The sequence below is a fragment of the Stegodyphus dumicola genome, chromosome 4 (assembly GCF_044657685.1).
Source record: "Stegodyphus dumicola isolate Sdum_Otavi_A_Nest chromosome 4, ASM4465768v1".
Lineage (NCBI taxonomy): Eukaryota > Metazoa > Arthropoda > Arachnida > Araneae > Eresidae > Stegodyphus > Stegodyphus dumicola.
Window position 1 is genome coordinate 49556063 of NC_140771.1, and position 13720 is coordinate 49569782.

The 13720-nt window shown below is 30.3% G+C and overlaps 1 protein-coding gene across 4 annotated transcripts in view; it reads right to left on the reverse strand.

Moving 5' to 3' along the window:
• Nucleotides 1-13720, reverse strand: part of LOC118198788 (transforming growth factor-beta receptor-associated protein 1-like) — a 214021-nt gene that overhangs the window by 139397 nt on the left and 60904 nt on the right. For all 4 annotated transcript variants that reach the window (XM_085814824.1, XM_085814826.1, XM_085814825.1 and 1 more), the window contains 2 exons: nt 306-438; nt 94-189 (listed from right to left, as the gene is read on the reverse strand). In XM_085814824.1, the coding sequence (XP_085670950.1) occupies nt 94-189; nt 306-438 (229 nt within the window). The remainder of the gene's footprint in view (nt 1-93; nt 190-305; nt 439-13720) is intronic.

The window sequence follows — 13720 nt, forward strand, 5'->3', positions numbered from 1 at the left end:
AAAATATAATGCTATTAAATAGTTTGCTGAAATATAGGTAATGAAGACTAATAAGAGAATATTCAAATTATACATAAAATTTCTGCAACATACACTTCTAAACTGATCTTTTGATAATTCAGATTTATTTGAATACTTTGCAAGTTCCAAAGCTTCAGCCACCTTCTTATCAGCTAAAAGCGACTGTACCTAATAAAAAAAAAAACAATATTATGAAATTATAAAAGATAATTTTATCAAAAAAGAAATTCTACAAAGAAGTATTTAATTTTAAATAAATTATTCATTAAAAAAATAACATTTACTTGTTTCTCCCATGGAACTGGAAGCAAAGCACATATGATATCTGCTGATGCTACATACATTTTACCATCAAAGTTATCTAAACAGCTACCTCCATGGAAAGTAACACGCTGCTTGGGTTGCTGATCCAATACACTGTCAAAAGAAATTTACTGTAAAAATAATTCCTAAGAACTAATGCATGTCAAAATAAAATTTTATAATTTGACTTGATGATAACTATTAGGGTTAAATTAGAACATGTATAAAATGGTATAAACACATTCGATATAATAGTTTGGTTTAGTTGATCACAGCAAAGCACAGGAGAGCTAACTGCCTAAGGGAGGAGATGCCTTTGTGGAAGACTTTCTAAGGAAAACTGGTTCATACACATATTACAAATGGAGAAAACCATGAAAATGCCCATACAGTGAGCGAATTCACCAGGATTCAAACTACCAGTGTTCAGTGACTTTAACGCTTAGGCCGTTGGTGAGCCTTTGATATATCAGTGTAAATAATATAAAAATATTTAATTAATCACTGCTGTGTATCAATGTAATGAAAAATATATTTAAATATTTTTTTCTCTAAATTTTTCATATTTTTTCAAACTGCTGATTTTTAAGCGCCTAGTCATTACAGCTGTTAAATACATAAAACCATTATGAAATTATTTTAGGGCTAAGATATAGGTACATTGCATAAAAAAATTTAACTGGCACACATAAAAAATATTCAGACACTTTTAAAATATGCTTATATATTTATTTAGAAAAAAATAAAAGAAAAGCAATAAGACTAATCATTTAATAAAAAATAACATTTTACATTAACAGCATTTGCAAAAAAAAAAAAAAAAAAAAAAAAAAAAACCGAAATCAATGTAATAGTAAAGTATCTTACAAAAGATTAAATAAGCATAAAAACAGATTAACTCTTTTTATTTTAAATGTACATATATTTGGTGTTTATTTGGTTTTTAATATAAATCATTGTATAATATCAATGAAATATTTAATTCCTTACAGTATGAATAAATATTCATATTCCACCTTCCTTTCCCTTTTGTATATTTTCCCTTTAAGCATAAAGCTACTACTATTTCAAAAATGAATTTAAACATCTAAATGATTCTTTAGGAAAATCTGTTGTAAAATAAAGGTATATTTGTGATACACAAACTCTCTCACCGATAAAAAACTGTATATTTTTTATTGTTTGCTATTTAACTTACTATACATTTTCTAAGAGGTCTGGAATAAATTTTAAATCATATTTTTGAATTTAATGTGGAGATGGCATCTAACTTTAAAGGTGTGAAAACTATATAAGGTTTAATATAAAATTTTAAAACAAGCTTGTCTCTTAAAGAACATTTTGTCCTTAAAGCATGTACAGTAACAGAAGTTTTCAAAGATTATTAGAATAAATTATAGAAAAGAAGTACAGTAGCAGATAAAATTAAATTTTTTAAATCAAAGAATATGACAAAAATTTTTTAATCAGAATATAATATAATGAATCCAATTTCATATCATAACAATGCAAATGTAGAACACTTTTAAACTATTGAATAAAGCTTTTTTCATCATAAATGATTTACAAAGCTTCTGTTTGAAAACCTTTTCACTGCCAACGCATATATTGGAAATTTATCTCAATACTAACAATTTTTATATCCCTAATTTTATAATTAATGAATTTTCAAAATTTTCATTTGACAGCATTAAATTAAGAAACACGATTTTTTTACCATAAACCTTAGCCACATAGCACAAAAATATCCTAAGAATGTTCTGACTTTCATAGCACAGAATATTCTCAGGATGTCCTATTTAGTCGCAATATCCTGAGGCATACTTAGGATATCCTGAGTATGTTGATTCTCAGATCTCCTGAGGACATTATAATTTAACATTCTGAGGATGTCTCGTTTAAGTCACTATGTCCCAGGATATGTGAGGATGTCCTGAAGATGTTGATTATCAGATGTCCTCAGGACTTCCCCAATTTCACATCCTGAGGATATTCATACTGCATTTTCTGGAGGACTTCCATTGTCAAACATTCTGAGAATATTTGTTCTCAAATCTAAAAATTTTAGTTTTTTGACATTGCACATCTAAAAGCATGCAAATTATTTGCATTTTCCTACATATTTTGCTAAGAGTTGTTCCTAAATGCTACAATAAAAATATTGATATTCAGGTTATTCTTGTTATTTTGATATAAATTTTAACTATTTTTTCAGGCATTTTAAAAAATATATATAAGCATTACCAGTTTCTAGTGCATTTACTATGTTCTAACTAGCACATATTTTTTATAAAAATATGTTTAAATTGCTTGTATAATTACTTACAGATTACAAATGTTCATATAAATGTAGGCAAATTTTAAAAAAAGGTGTGTTTTTTTTTTTTTTTTTTTTTAAATTACAGGGCAAAAAATACTTTTCAATAGCATACACTGTTAATGGTAATGAATTACAGCTGTGCAATAATTTTGCACTAAGAATTCTCTCTGATGACAATCCACGATTCCAGAAGTTTTGGTTTTCAGTAGAAATTATCGTGTTATGGAAATATTATTATTCATATTTACTTACAATCTCAGAGATGTTGGTCACTTTCAGAAGTGATCATTTGAGAGGTGATGTTCTATACATTTATTTACGATTACTCTAAGATTCCAAAAATCATTTATATGTTCAAAAATATTAGTGGTTGTCATTAGTGATTATGTTGTACCAGCAAAATCTTACATTTTAATGAATTCCTCATTATTTAACTATCATCCCATTAATTATTTTATGAGATAAAGAAAAAGTTATGAAATAAATAGTTTATTATGAAATAATGTAAAAACTTCTGTAGAACCATATTCTTTCATGGCATTGCACATTCTGTCCGAGCAAACTGCTAGTTCCTAAAATAACCATCATTCTCCCGTTGAAGGTCTGATTTGAAAAGTAAAGATGGCTATGCTATACAGATTAGATGTTCTATGGATATTTTGTTGCATATGAACTGAGTTCTGTTGTAATACTTGCATGTTTACTTTCTTGCTTTTTGAATTTACAACATAACTGGTACAACATAACCACTGTTGTTTATATTTAATTTTGACAGTTAAATGTGTTATCAATCTTCAGCTTTATATTTAAGTGAGTTAACATTCTGTTATAAACATTGCATAATTCTTTAAAAACTGTATACTGACACTTAACTTTTTTCATCTTGCTTTATACTTTAAATATTCTGAATGGGAAGTGAATTATGTGTATATCCCAATTACATGTTTTCAAATACATGATTTGAGCTGTTATCCAAGTGTATATTAAACAAGTGAAATACAGTGTCATAAGTTTACTCAGTTTTATTATTATTATTATTTAAACTGCTTTGCCAATTTTATCTATGCTGTTTATTTTTACCGAGTGCATAATTGTTCCCATTTGTTTTCAGACACTTGTTTTTTGAAATTTTATGCAGAAAAAACACCTAGGTTAGGACTTCAAATTTTATTCATATATATTATTATTTATTTTCCCCCAACTACATGTTACAAAAAAGCATTTTTTTTTTAAATTGAGAATGTTTTTAAATATAATTTGTCTAGAAAGTGTTGCAAAAGAACTCGCATTAACTTTTAACTGATCATTAACTTTTGTTGCACAGAAGGTAATGAAACTTTTCATACATCATAAAACAGAAGTACTACCAAGATTTTTTTACAGCTGACTAAAAACTGAACTTATGCATGTATTCTTTTTCACTGACACAGTAAAGAGATGCAAATTTGCAAGTACTACAAAAAAAAAAAAAAAAAAAAAAAAAAAAAAAAAAAAAAAAAAACAATTGCAAGACCATTGCTAAATAGTAACAGTACAATACTTTTTGAAGCATTTGTTATTTGTTAAACATGTTTCGGAAATAGATAGATCAATAAATCATTTCTAAAGTAAAAACATAAAAATGGTTGAAAATTTTAACTACTGCACCTCTAAAATCTACTAAATCTCTGTTTCATATACAGTTGTTAAATTTAAGATTAGAACATTACATGCATGTTGGCTTCCTTACACTGTAATTTTGTCATCCTATCACATAAAAAGCCCATTATATATTTTTTAAGTAATAAATCATCATAAACTGATACAAATTCTCTGGTTTATTGTGATTAGAAGTTACTATGGAATACAATTCACGAGATTATCAAGGATTTTGTAGCTGACATTTCATATTATCTTGTACAGGTCTGGATTTTAATGATATCTTTAATATAAGCCTTTCCTTCTACATTTCTCTCTAGCTATGATGTATGGTGTAATAGCTGCCATACATAAAATAATTCTTCTTCTTCTAGCTCTCAAAGTCTTCTTTTTAAAAATAGTGTTTTTACACCCTCTATAGTGCTGTTTTCATATGTATCTTTATTTTTACCTAAATTAAACTAAATTTAGTGGTGCAACAGCCCTAGTGAGCCAAAGCCAACAACAGTGCCCCGAAACCTGCTTTCTTGACTGTGGGCCCTGGGGTGCATAAACATATGCCCTGAACAAGTGGTCAGCTTGTCGCAGAAACCCCAGTGTTTAGTCCTCAAGCGAACTTCGTACTCATTTTATCGACCCAAGGGATGAAAGGCTGAGTCGACCTTGCCCAGCCCGGGGATCGAACCCTGGACTTTGGTGCTGCTGCATGATGGGCCTCCTTACTTTTATCTAAAACTCCTTTATTTCTAAAATTTTCCCTTTTGCTGCTGTCAGTATTTTCTGTTAAGGTTCATTCACTACATTGTTCAGATTCAATGCATCCCCCCCCGAAGTGCTGTGTGAATCTCTTACCATCACTTCATTAAAACATACCATTATTGTTCCATTATTAAGTCTTCACCACTATCATGTACATTGCTTTCATAATGTTGCTATACAGATGCTTTGCAGAATTTGTAACATAAACAGACATTCACTGTCTAATGACGTGGTTGAACTAAAAATTGTTTCTCTTTCAAATATTTATAATGCACTGCAAGTAGGAGGGTAAGAAAAAATAAATTTCTCCAGTCTAGTTAAACTGAGAAGAATGAGAATGAATTTATTTTGAAATTACCAGAAGATTTATAAATGAAAGTCTCAAAAGTAGCATATGAATAAATAAAAGGTTAAGTGCTTGTATACATAAAAACACACAATTGACATTTAACAAAATTTGCAAACAAGAGAACATTTAATATTTATATTATTATAGTGTTCTTTAATTAAATTATATTTCACACACATTTTGTCATAAATTCACAAATGTTTTCATGTACTATCAGGCTATTTTATTTCATCTCTTCGTCATAATTATTTTCAGTTTGGCATTTTAAGAAATACTATTATATTTTCTTCTTCTGTTTTCCAGTTAATTCTTTACATGTTTGATAGTGTTTGAGCTTGGAGAATGCTGAGAAACGTTGATCACTTCAGGGCAATAGAACATTTAAAACTCTATATTTTGAATCATTTTCATTGTAGAACTTAAATGCAGTTTTTTTTTTTTTTTTTTTTTTTTTTTTCCCCAACACCAAATGCAGTAAAATATCCCCTAACTTTTGTTTTTAATCGTCAAGTAAAAGAATTTCTTTTCGTAGAGCCTTTTCTTACATGATAACTCATCTCATCTTATCTAAATGTACTAATTCATCTTGTTCTGCAAGTATTACACTATGCCAAATATGATAAATGCTTGCTTACCACGTGTTTCGCATGTGCCAAATGCAAATTCCTTATTATCTTATTTATGAAGAATTTTTTTCTTGCCTTTTGGCCATTGTATCTATATGTTGATAAAACCAGCACTTTCAATATTATCTTCCATTGCAAAGTGTTCTTCTAACTCAGATACATTTACAGCAATATAGTTTTTGTTTTATTTCTTTTGGTTTGAACACTTTATCTCAACAGCTTTTGAGATACTTTTTAAAGTTTTTATCACATTCCAAAAGGTGTAGAATTAAATTTTGAATAGATCATTCAGGACATGATTAAAAAATCTGGAGGTTTTAAGATAAAGCTTGTTACTTATGCTACTGAAGCATAAGTAACAAGCTTTATCTTAAAACCTTCTCTCTAGCTGCTTTAACATAATAAATGGATGGAAGTTATATATCATGTAAAGTGCATTTCATATAAAGTATTTCATGGAAAAACTTTACAATCTAATTTTTTTCTCATTCTGAAGCTATTTAAAAACAAATAAATAAATAAAAAGAACGTTTTGTGCATTTTTGTTTTATGGTTTCAGTTTAGTATGTATTGCATAAAATGTGAAAAAAAACTAGTCTTGTCTTTAATATCTAGTCTTGTCTTTAATATCTAGTCTAATTAAAGACAAATATTTAATACTTTAATATCTAGTCTAATTAAAGACAAGACTAAAAAAGTCTTGTCTTTAATATCTAGCACTTCCCCCCCAAAAAAAAATTAATTAAAAAAAAACATTGTGCAAAATCCAATTTTAAGCACTAGGATTATCAGTATAAATGAACTGTGTGGCTGAAATTTTTTTATGTAGTTTATACCACACACCAAATATTATGCATGATCAGATTGCTTATTAATTTTTTGAAGCAATAAATTTACACTAAATAGCTTGAATAATTATATAAAAATAAGAGTTTATATAATTTTGTTAAAAATATGCATGGTTGAAACAGTATTTTAAACTAGTTTATAGCTCAATTTTAAAACATGCGGGATTAGAAGTTTTTCTTAAACTCTTTAATATTTAAACAAATATTAAACACTTTTAAAATTGCATATCATTTTAAGCTTCAACTTGTGACTGAAGACAAAATATGGTCATTCAATCAAAAGCTTAAAACTTTTTTTAAGTTTGCTTATAAATATTCTTAGCACTTTTATTGTTTTTTTAAATACTTTAGTTATCTAAAATGAACATGAAAATATTAGCAAAGCTGAAGAAATTGAATAGCTACCAGGGGTTTCCAAAGTGTGTGCCGCAAGAAGATTTTCGTTGAAAGCTTGGCCATATTTTTTATTAATTATACTTTCATTAATATTATATTTAAAATATAAAATTATATTTTTAACATGCCGTTTTTTTAAGCGCTATTTTCTTCTGTCATTTAGTTCTTTCAGTTTTCAATAATTTTATGTTGTTTCGTCAGATTGTACTCTATTATTCTCATATAGTTTTGAAGCTATTACTTTTGTCACAAGACTGCAGTTTTCGATTCACAGCAGTGGCGTCTGTTGATGCTTTGTTTTCTCACTTGCGACCATCAGTATCAAACTCAGGAACAGATGGGGAAGGTCGTACAATCTTATTCGTCTATGAAAAAAAAGTCGTGATCTCGATGAAATATTGCAATAAAGAACGATTCAGTATGTCAAATATCAGTATGATTCGAAATATCAGTTGAATCCATACTGATATTTGACAGAATAAAAAGTTTTTTATTAAACAAGAAAACAGATAGTAACAATAGTTCAAGTTTGAGTGACAAGGCTTTGAAACTGGCATAGAATAAAAAAAGCGAAAACGTCATAACTACAAGGAAAGTTACTTTGATTTTGCTTTATTTCAGCAGATGTAAACAACGATGAAATACAATGATGACAGATGTATGCACTCAAGTAAGCTAAAGGGACATCTTGAGGCAATTCACCATTACTTGGTCGACAAATCTCGCATTTTGTTTCGTAGGAAGTTGCAAGATTTACAAAAGCAAACCAGTGTGTTCACGAAACAAGTGTCAGTTCCAAGTAAATCACAGCTAGCATCTATCAAGATAGCTCACAGAATGATTAAGTGCAAAAAACCGCACACTATCGCAGAAGAGCTGCTACTGCCATAGTTAATATTATGGTACAGAACTCATTTCTAAGGCACTTGTATGCAACAGAACTATGAGAATTCAATGTATAGCTCATATGTCGAAGAATTCAATGTGTAGCTCAGAATCTCAGTGATCATTTGATAGAGAAAATGAACTCGGTTCGTAATTAGATGAGGCTACTGACAGTAATAAAGATGCAAATCTTGTGCATTATGTATGCTTCCTGGATGATAATGTTGAAGATCCTCTGTTCTGTAAGAGCATATCTGAAGTGCAAAGGCTTGAGACTTATTCAAAATGCTCGATAAAGCTATAATGAAAAATGATTTAGGTTGGAAAAAGTGCATCTGTGTATGTACTGATGGTGCTCAATCATTGTAATGTTGCTATGTGGGATTACAGGCATTTATTTGCAGTGAAACACCGCATGCTGTGTGGACTCACTGCATTACTGACTGGGAGCGTTTTGCATAGAAGTTGTTTAGTCCTCAGTTGAGTATGGCAATACAATGTGTCTTAGACTTAGGGAAATACATAAAAACTAAACCGCTGTAAGCAATTTTTTTTTTTTTTTTTCAAAAACCTATGCAAGGATATGGAAACTCAATACACGGCTATGCTATACTATTGCACTTCACTGTAGCTTTTGCCTGATAACGCCCAGTCTCGTGCCTTCAGACGGCATCAAGAATTTCACACTTTTCTACAAGAGGAAGGTCATGCGATTGCTAAGAATTTTTTCAAATCAGACTTTCTGCTGACACTATCACATTACGGCGGCATTTTTGACAAACTAAAGTTCTTGACTATGTCACTACAGGGCAATGTATGCACATCTTGAAACTTGTAGAAAAGATTAGGTTTAGGAAAAAGCTGGCACTTAGGATAACTACATTGTACCAATACACAACTTCTAACAAAGTTCTTGTTCTATAGGATTTACTGTCCCTTTTCTTGGAATGCCTTTTAAAGCTCATTAACTGGTTTGCAAAATTACTTTGTGGAAGATAACGTAGAGAAATTTATGTTGATCCAAGATCCTTTTCGTTCGCAAGATGAAAAGACTATAATTAGTTTCGGATTTCAATCAAAAGTTTTGGAGTTTTAAAAGTTTTCAATTTCAATCAAAATTTAATATCTAACTTCTTCTAAAGCTCTAAGGATCCTCACTCCCTTTGCGGCATCCCATCTGTGCGAAACTTGGTTTTCAGCTGTCACTCAAATAAAATCCAAATATGGTTCAAAAATCAACATAAAGCAAAAAATGAGAATAGCTGTCTCAAGTCGTTTTCTGCGATTTGAAAAACTGTACAGGTATTAAGAAGCTCACCTGTCACAATGAGTTTATTATTTGTTACTGAAGGTTTCTTTTATTTTTATGTTTTTGATCAATTAAAATTACTATATTTTCCACTAAAATGTTGTTTTTATTTCTGAGCCATGAAAAAAATTTAAAAAAACTCTAAGTGCGCTGCATACTGAAAAGGTTTGGGAACCTCTGGCTACCATAATACATGTATTTTTATATACCTGCGCATTGTTTTAGAAACCAGTGCACCATTATTTATATACGGGTTTATTTTATAGTCATATGCAGTTTAATATTAAGTTCCTGTTACTATATTATTGTCATTATTATATAATTATTGATAAATTTTGTTGAATCTTGAAAGTTGCCAAATATCCAGAATTATTACTACCAAATTTTACTGACAGTTTTGTTTAAGTTGACATAAACCATCTGATAAGAATATAACCGGGTTGTTATAATTATTCCCTATAAAAGGCATCATACAGCGCAAACAGGTGAATGGAATGCAATGAAATTTTGTATATGAGACTAAATATAAATTCATATATGAATTTTGTATAGAAACAATATTAACAATCCAGAACAAGAATTATGAGTAATAAAATGCAAAACCGGTCAGTTGCAGGAGAAAAATGTCGAGACTGGCATGCTTGGGAAGAAGAGGAATCTTTATGTAAAATAAGTTAGTGTATAAAACGTTTACAGACTTGTCATGTTTAAGTTGATGTTTTTGGTTGTACTAATGACAGTCTCTTTAGTTGAACATGCATTATTGGTGAAGCTGTTTTACAAAAACAAGGGAAATGCTTCTGCTGCACTCCTGAATTTCGTCGTAGAAAGAACTTACGGCATGGACCAATGTCTACTAAAAGTATCTGGGCCATGATTAAGAGATTTGAAGAGATGGGGAAATTAGGAGTTCAACCTGGAAGAGGCCATAAACATGTTACACGGGTACTTGTTGATGCCATCAAAACAGCTGTTGATACAAGTCACAGGTATCAGAGTTTCGGGGCAGTAGTGTGCGTGCAGTTTCTCGACAGACAGGCTATTCTTACAGCACCGTCCGAAAAGTACTCAGAAACATAACACACTACTTCCCATACAAGATCTGCCACACCCAGGAGCTGCTCGATATGGACAAGCCACAACATCTCTCATTTGCAGTCAGTTTTCTCAACAGAATGACTGTTGATCTGGCATGGCTTTTTAATATTCTGTGGAGTGACGAGGCTCATTTTTACTTCAATAGGACAGTAAACACACAGAATTGCCGGATTTGGGCTAAGGAAAATCCGTGGATCCACACTGAAATTCTGCTCTAAAGGTCAATGTCTGGTGTGGATTCACGGCGACATTCATCCTTGGACTATTCTTCTTTGAGGAAATCGGTGAAAGTGGGCCTGTCACATGTTTCGTTATGGCCCGTCGGTACCATGATATGTTGCAGATGTTTGTTGTGCTGCAATTACAGCAAAGGCAGGTCTTTACATCGACCATTTTCATGCAGGATAGTGAGCCTACACATATCCATGGGTCTGTGAAGTCACTATTCCTCTAACACTTCACAGAGGAACGTGTTATTAGTCGCTCCTTTTCTAATCTATGGCCACCACATTCGCTGGATCTAACTCTGATTTCTGGTTATGGGGCTATTTAAAAAGTCTGGTGTATCATGGAGGTGTTGCAACGTTTAATGACTTCATAACGCTTCATGTGAGAAGCCTCACAACTGATCAGTTATGACCCTCAGTTGAACACACTGTTCATCGACTTGAAATTTTGCAGGTGAATGAGGGTGGTCACATGGAGCACCTTTCCCTACATCATCTTGGAAACAATTAAGAACTGCTCCTCTTGCCCAAGTTCATTCTAATCTGTTCTTGTTTCTGCAAACTGAACTGTTTTTGTTTTTCCCTTTACTTAATGTGGTTCGATGACAAGGTGCTCAGAATCTAGTCAATAAATGTTAATATTGTTTCTGTATTCCAGTTTGGTCGTTTATTGTGTTAAATTTCATGTTTTCCCGAAAAGGTGCCCTCTGCTGGACATTTTGGAGCTAAATTTTTTTTTTTTTTTAAATTCCGTGAGTGCATCTCATGTATAAGCTCATATATAAAATTTCGTGCATTCTGTTCACGCGCTTATGCTGTAGGATGCCTTTTATAGGTGAAGTTTAATTATAACCACCCGGTATATATGTTGCTGTTTATTTCTAATGCACTATTATAAATATAAATGCTAAAAAACTGAGTTATTATTATCAAGGTAATTTCTTCTTATACACGAAAAATTTTAGTACTTTCTGATCATCTGCACTCACAGCTTCAACATTTGCTAAACTTGCAAGCATATATGCATGATAATAGCAAGCATGAATATACACACCACACACATGTATTTACATGCTTTATATTTAACCTTTATTTGTGCCTGCCATTGGGAAAAAAAATTAATCTTTATTTCTGAATAGCATTTTACTGGCTGAAAAATATGTCAACATCAGCCCCACAGATTTTTTTTATTATTGTTGTTTTTTTGTCTCCTAAAATTTCCTGTTTCTTATAGAATGCCTGTTTTTACTTTTGATTACTATTTGTGAATAGAACAGTAGATATGAACCATAAACTAACCAAACAAACATTTTCGCAATTCACAAAATCTCAAAATTCTCAATTTTCATTGCTCTGCAGATAGTCAGGAAGTACCAAAATTTTTAATTAAGTTTAAATGATGTTTTATACTTTTCTATTAATTGTTCTATTCTATTCTATTAATTCACAATTCAATTAATTGCATTATCAAACTTTCTGAAGGGATCTCAACTGGTTAGAATTTGATATTAAAACTTGAAAAAACTGTTGCTGAAGAATTTCTAAGGAGGTCAAACTAGTTTAGGTTAAGTCAAATTTAATTTTGGATGAAGAAGTCTGTAAAATTTATTTATCATGAGTGAAAAGGATGTATTGTTTTTGAATTAAATTTTTTAAATTAAATTGTATTGTTTTTGAAATTTTTTCATGACGTTTAGTCTTTGATTTTTTTTTTTTTTTAACTAACTCATGTACACAATTTTGCATTTAAAGCCATGTCTTAAATATTGTAAAATAATCAAAACAACACATTTAATTTTAGAGTGTGGATGTAATAGTAAATTTTCTGTTCCAGTTAATCATATTTATAAATACTGATATACCTCACTTTCCAAAAATCTATTTATTATTTTGTGTCAACCAAAATCTGACATATAACTTGCTTTTCAAACTGATAACATGGTGTAATAATATAATCTAACAGTTAAAATTTACTAAGAAAAATGTCAAATTCAATAAATTATTCTTTGATAAAAATTTGTTCATAATGTGATCAGTATGTCTGTCTCATCTCTTATCAGTATGTCTGTCATTTTAAATACTTGCATTTAGGAATTTTTACTGTAGCAGAGAAATTTTGTTTCAATTATTATAACATGCAAAGGAAAAAATGTATTTAAAAATAGTGGATTAAATTCCCTAAGAAAGAGGGACCTTTTGCTGTCCTCGAAGTCAATAGAGTTTAATTTTAAAATATGCCACATTAGGTTGCTTTTTAACCTAATTTAAAATTTTTATTGCCTTAAAATCCCCAATAATCGTTATTTGAAATGTTATTTTAACTTAGATATTGTAATAATAACCAAATTCCTTAATTCTTGAAAAGTAATCCAAACGTGAAATGGGGGGGATTTTAAATAAGAAAGACATATATTTATTTCATAGCTGTAACAAAGAAAAATAGTGGACCGCAACACAAGTACTATCTACTATCTATCTGAAGAGTACGACAAGTCATGTAAAACAGAGATTTGTAAGGTTAAATCTATATTTCAATTAATGGAAATGCATGCACTGTCATCTCGTTTTAAATCTGCTTCAGGATTCTGTATATACTACCATAAGAAATCTTCACTAGTTCAGGCAGTGTTATGCATCAATATTCATAGACAACTGTTGTTGCTATATTTATTATAATCTTGTTCACAGTAATAGCTGAAGTGCTGAAACCATCCTTGCTTTGTGAACAAAATTCAAATATTCATCTTTACACACTGCTCCACCAGTGTTTAAAGGACTGAAATGTTGATTATGGTAGAATATCTTCATCTACTCCTATTGAAACATATAATACACTTCTGTGACAGTTTTCTGCAGATGAACTCAAAATTTTAAAACAGCATATTGCTTATCATGAGCATATTTTACTTTCTGCATGTGACTGCTAATTAATTGTGTTGTA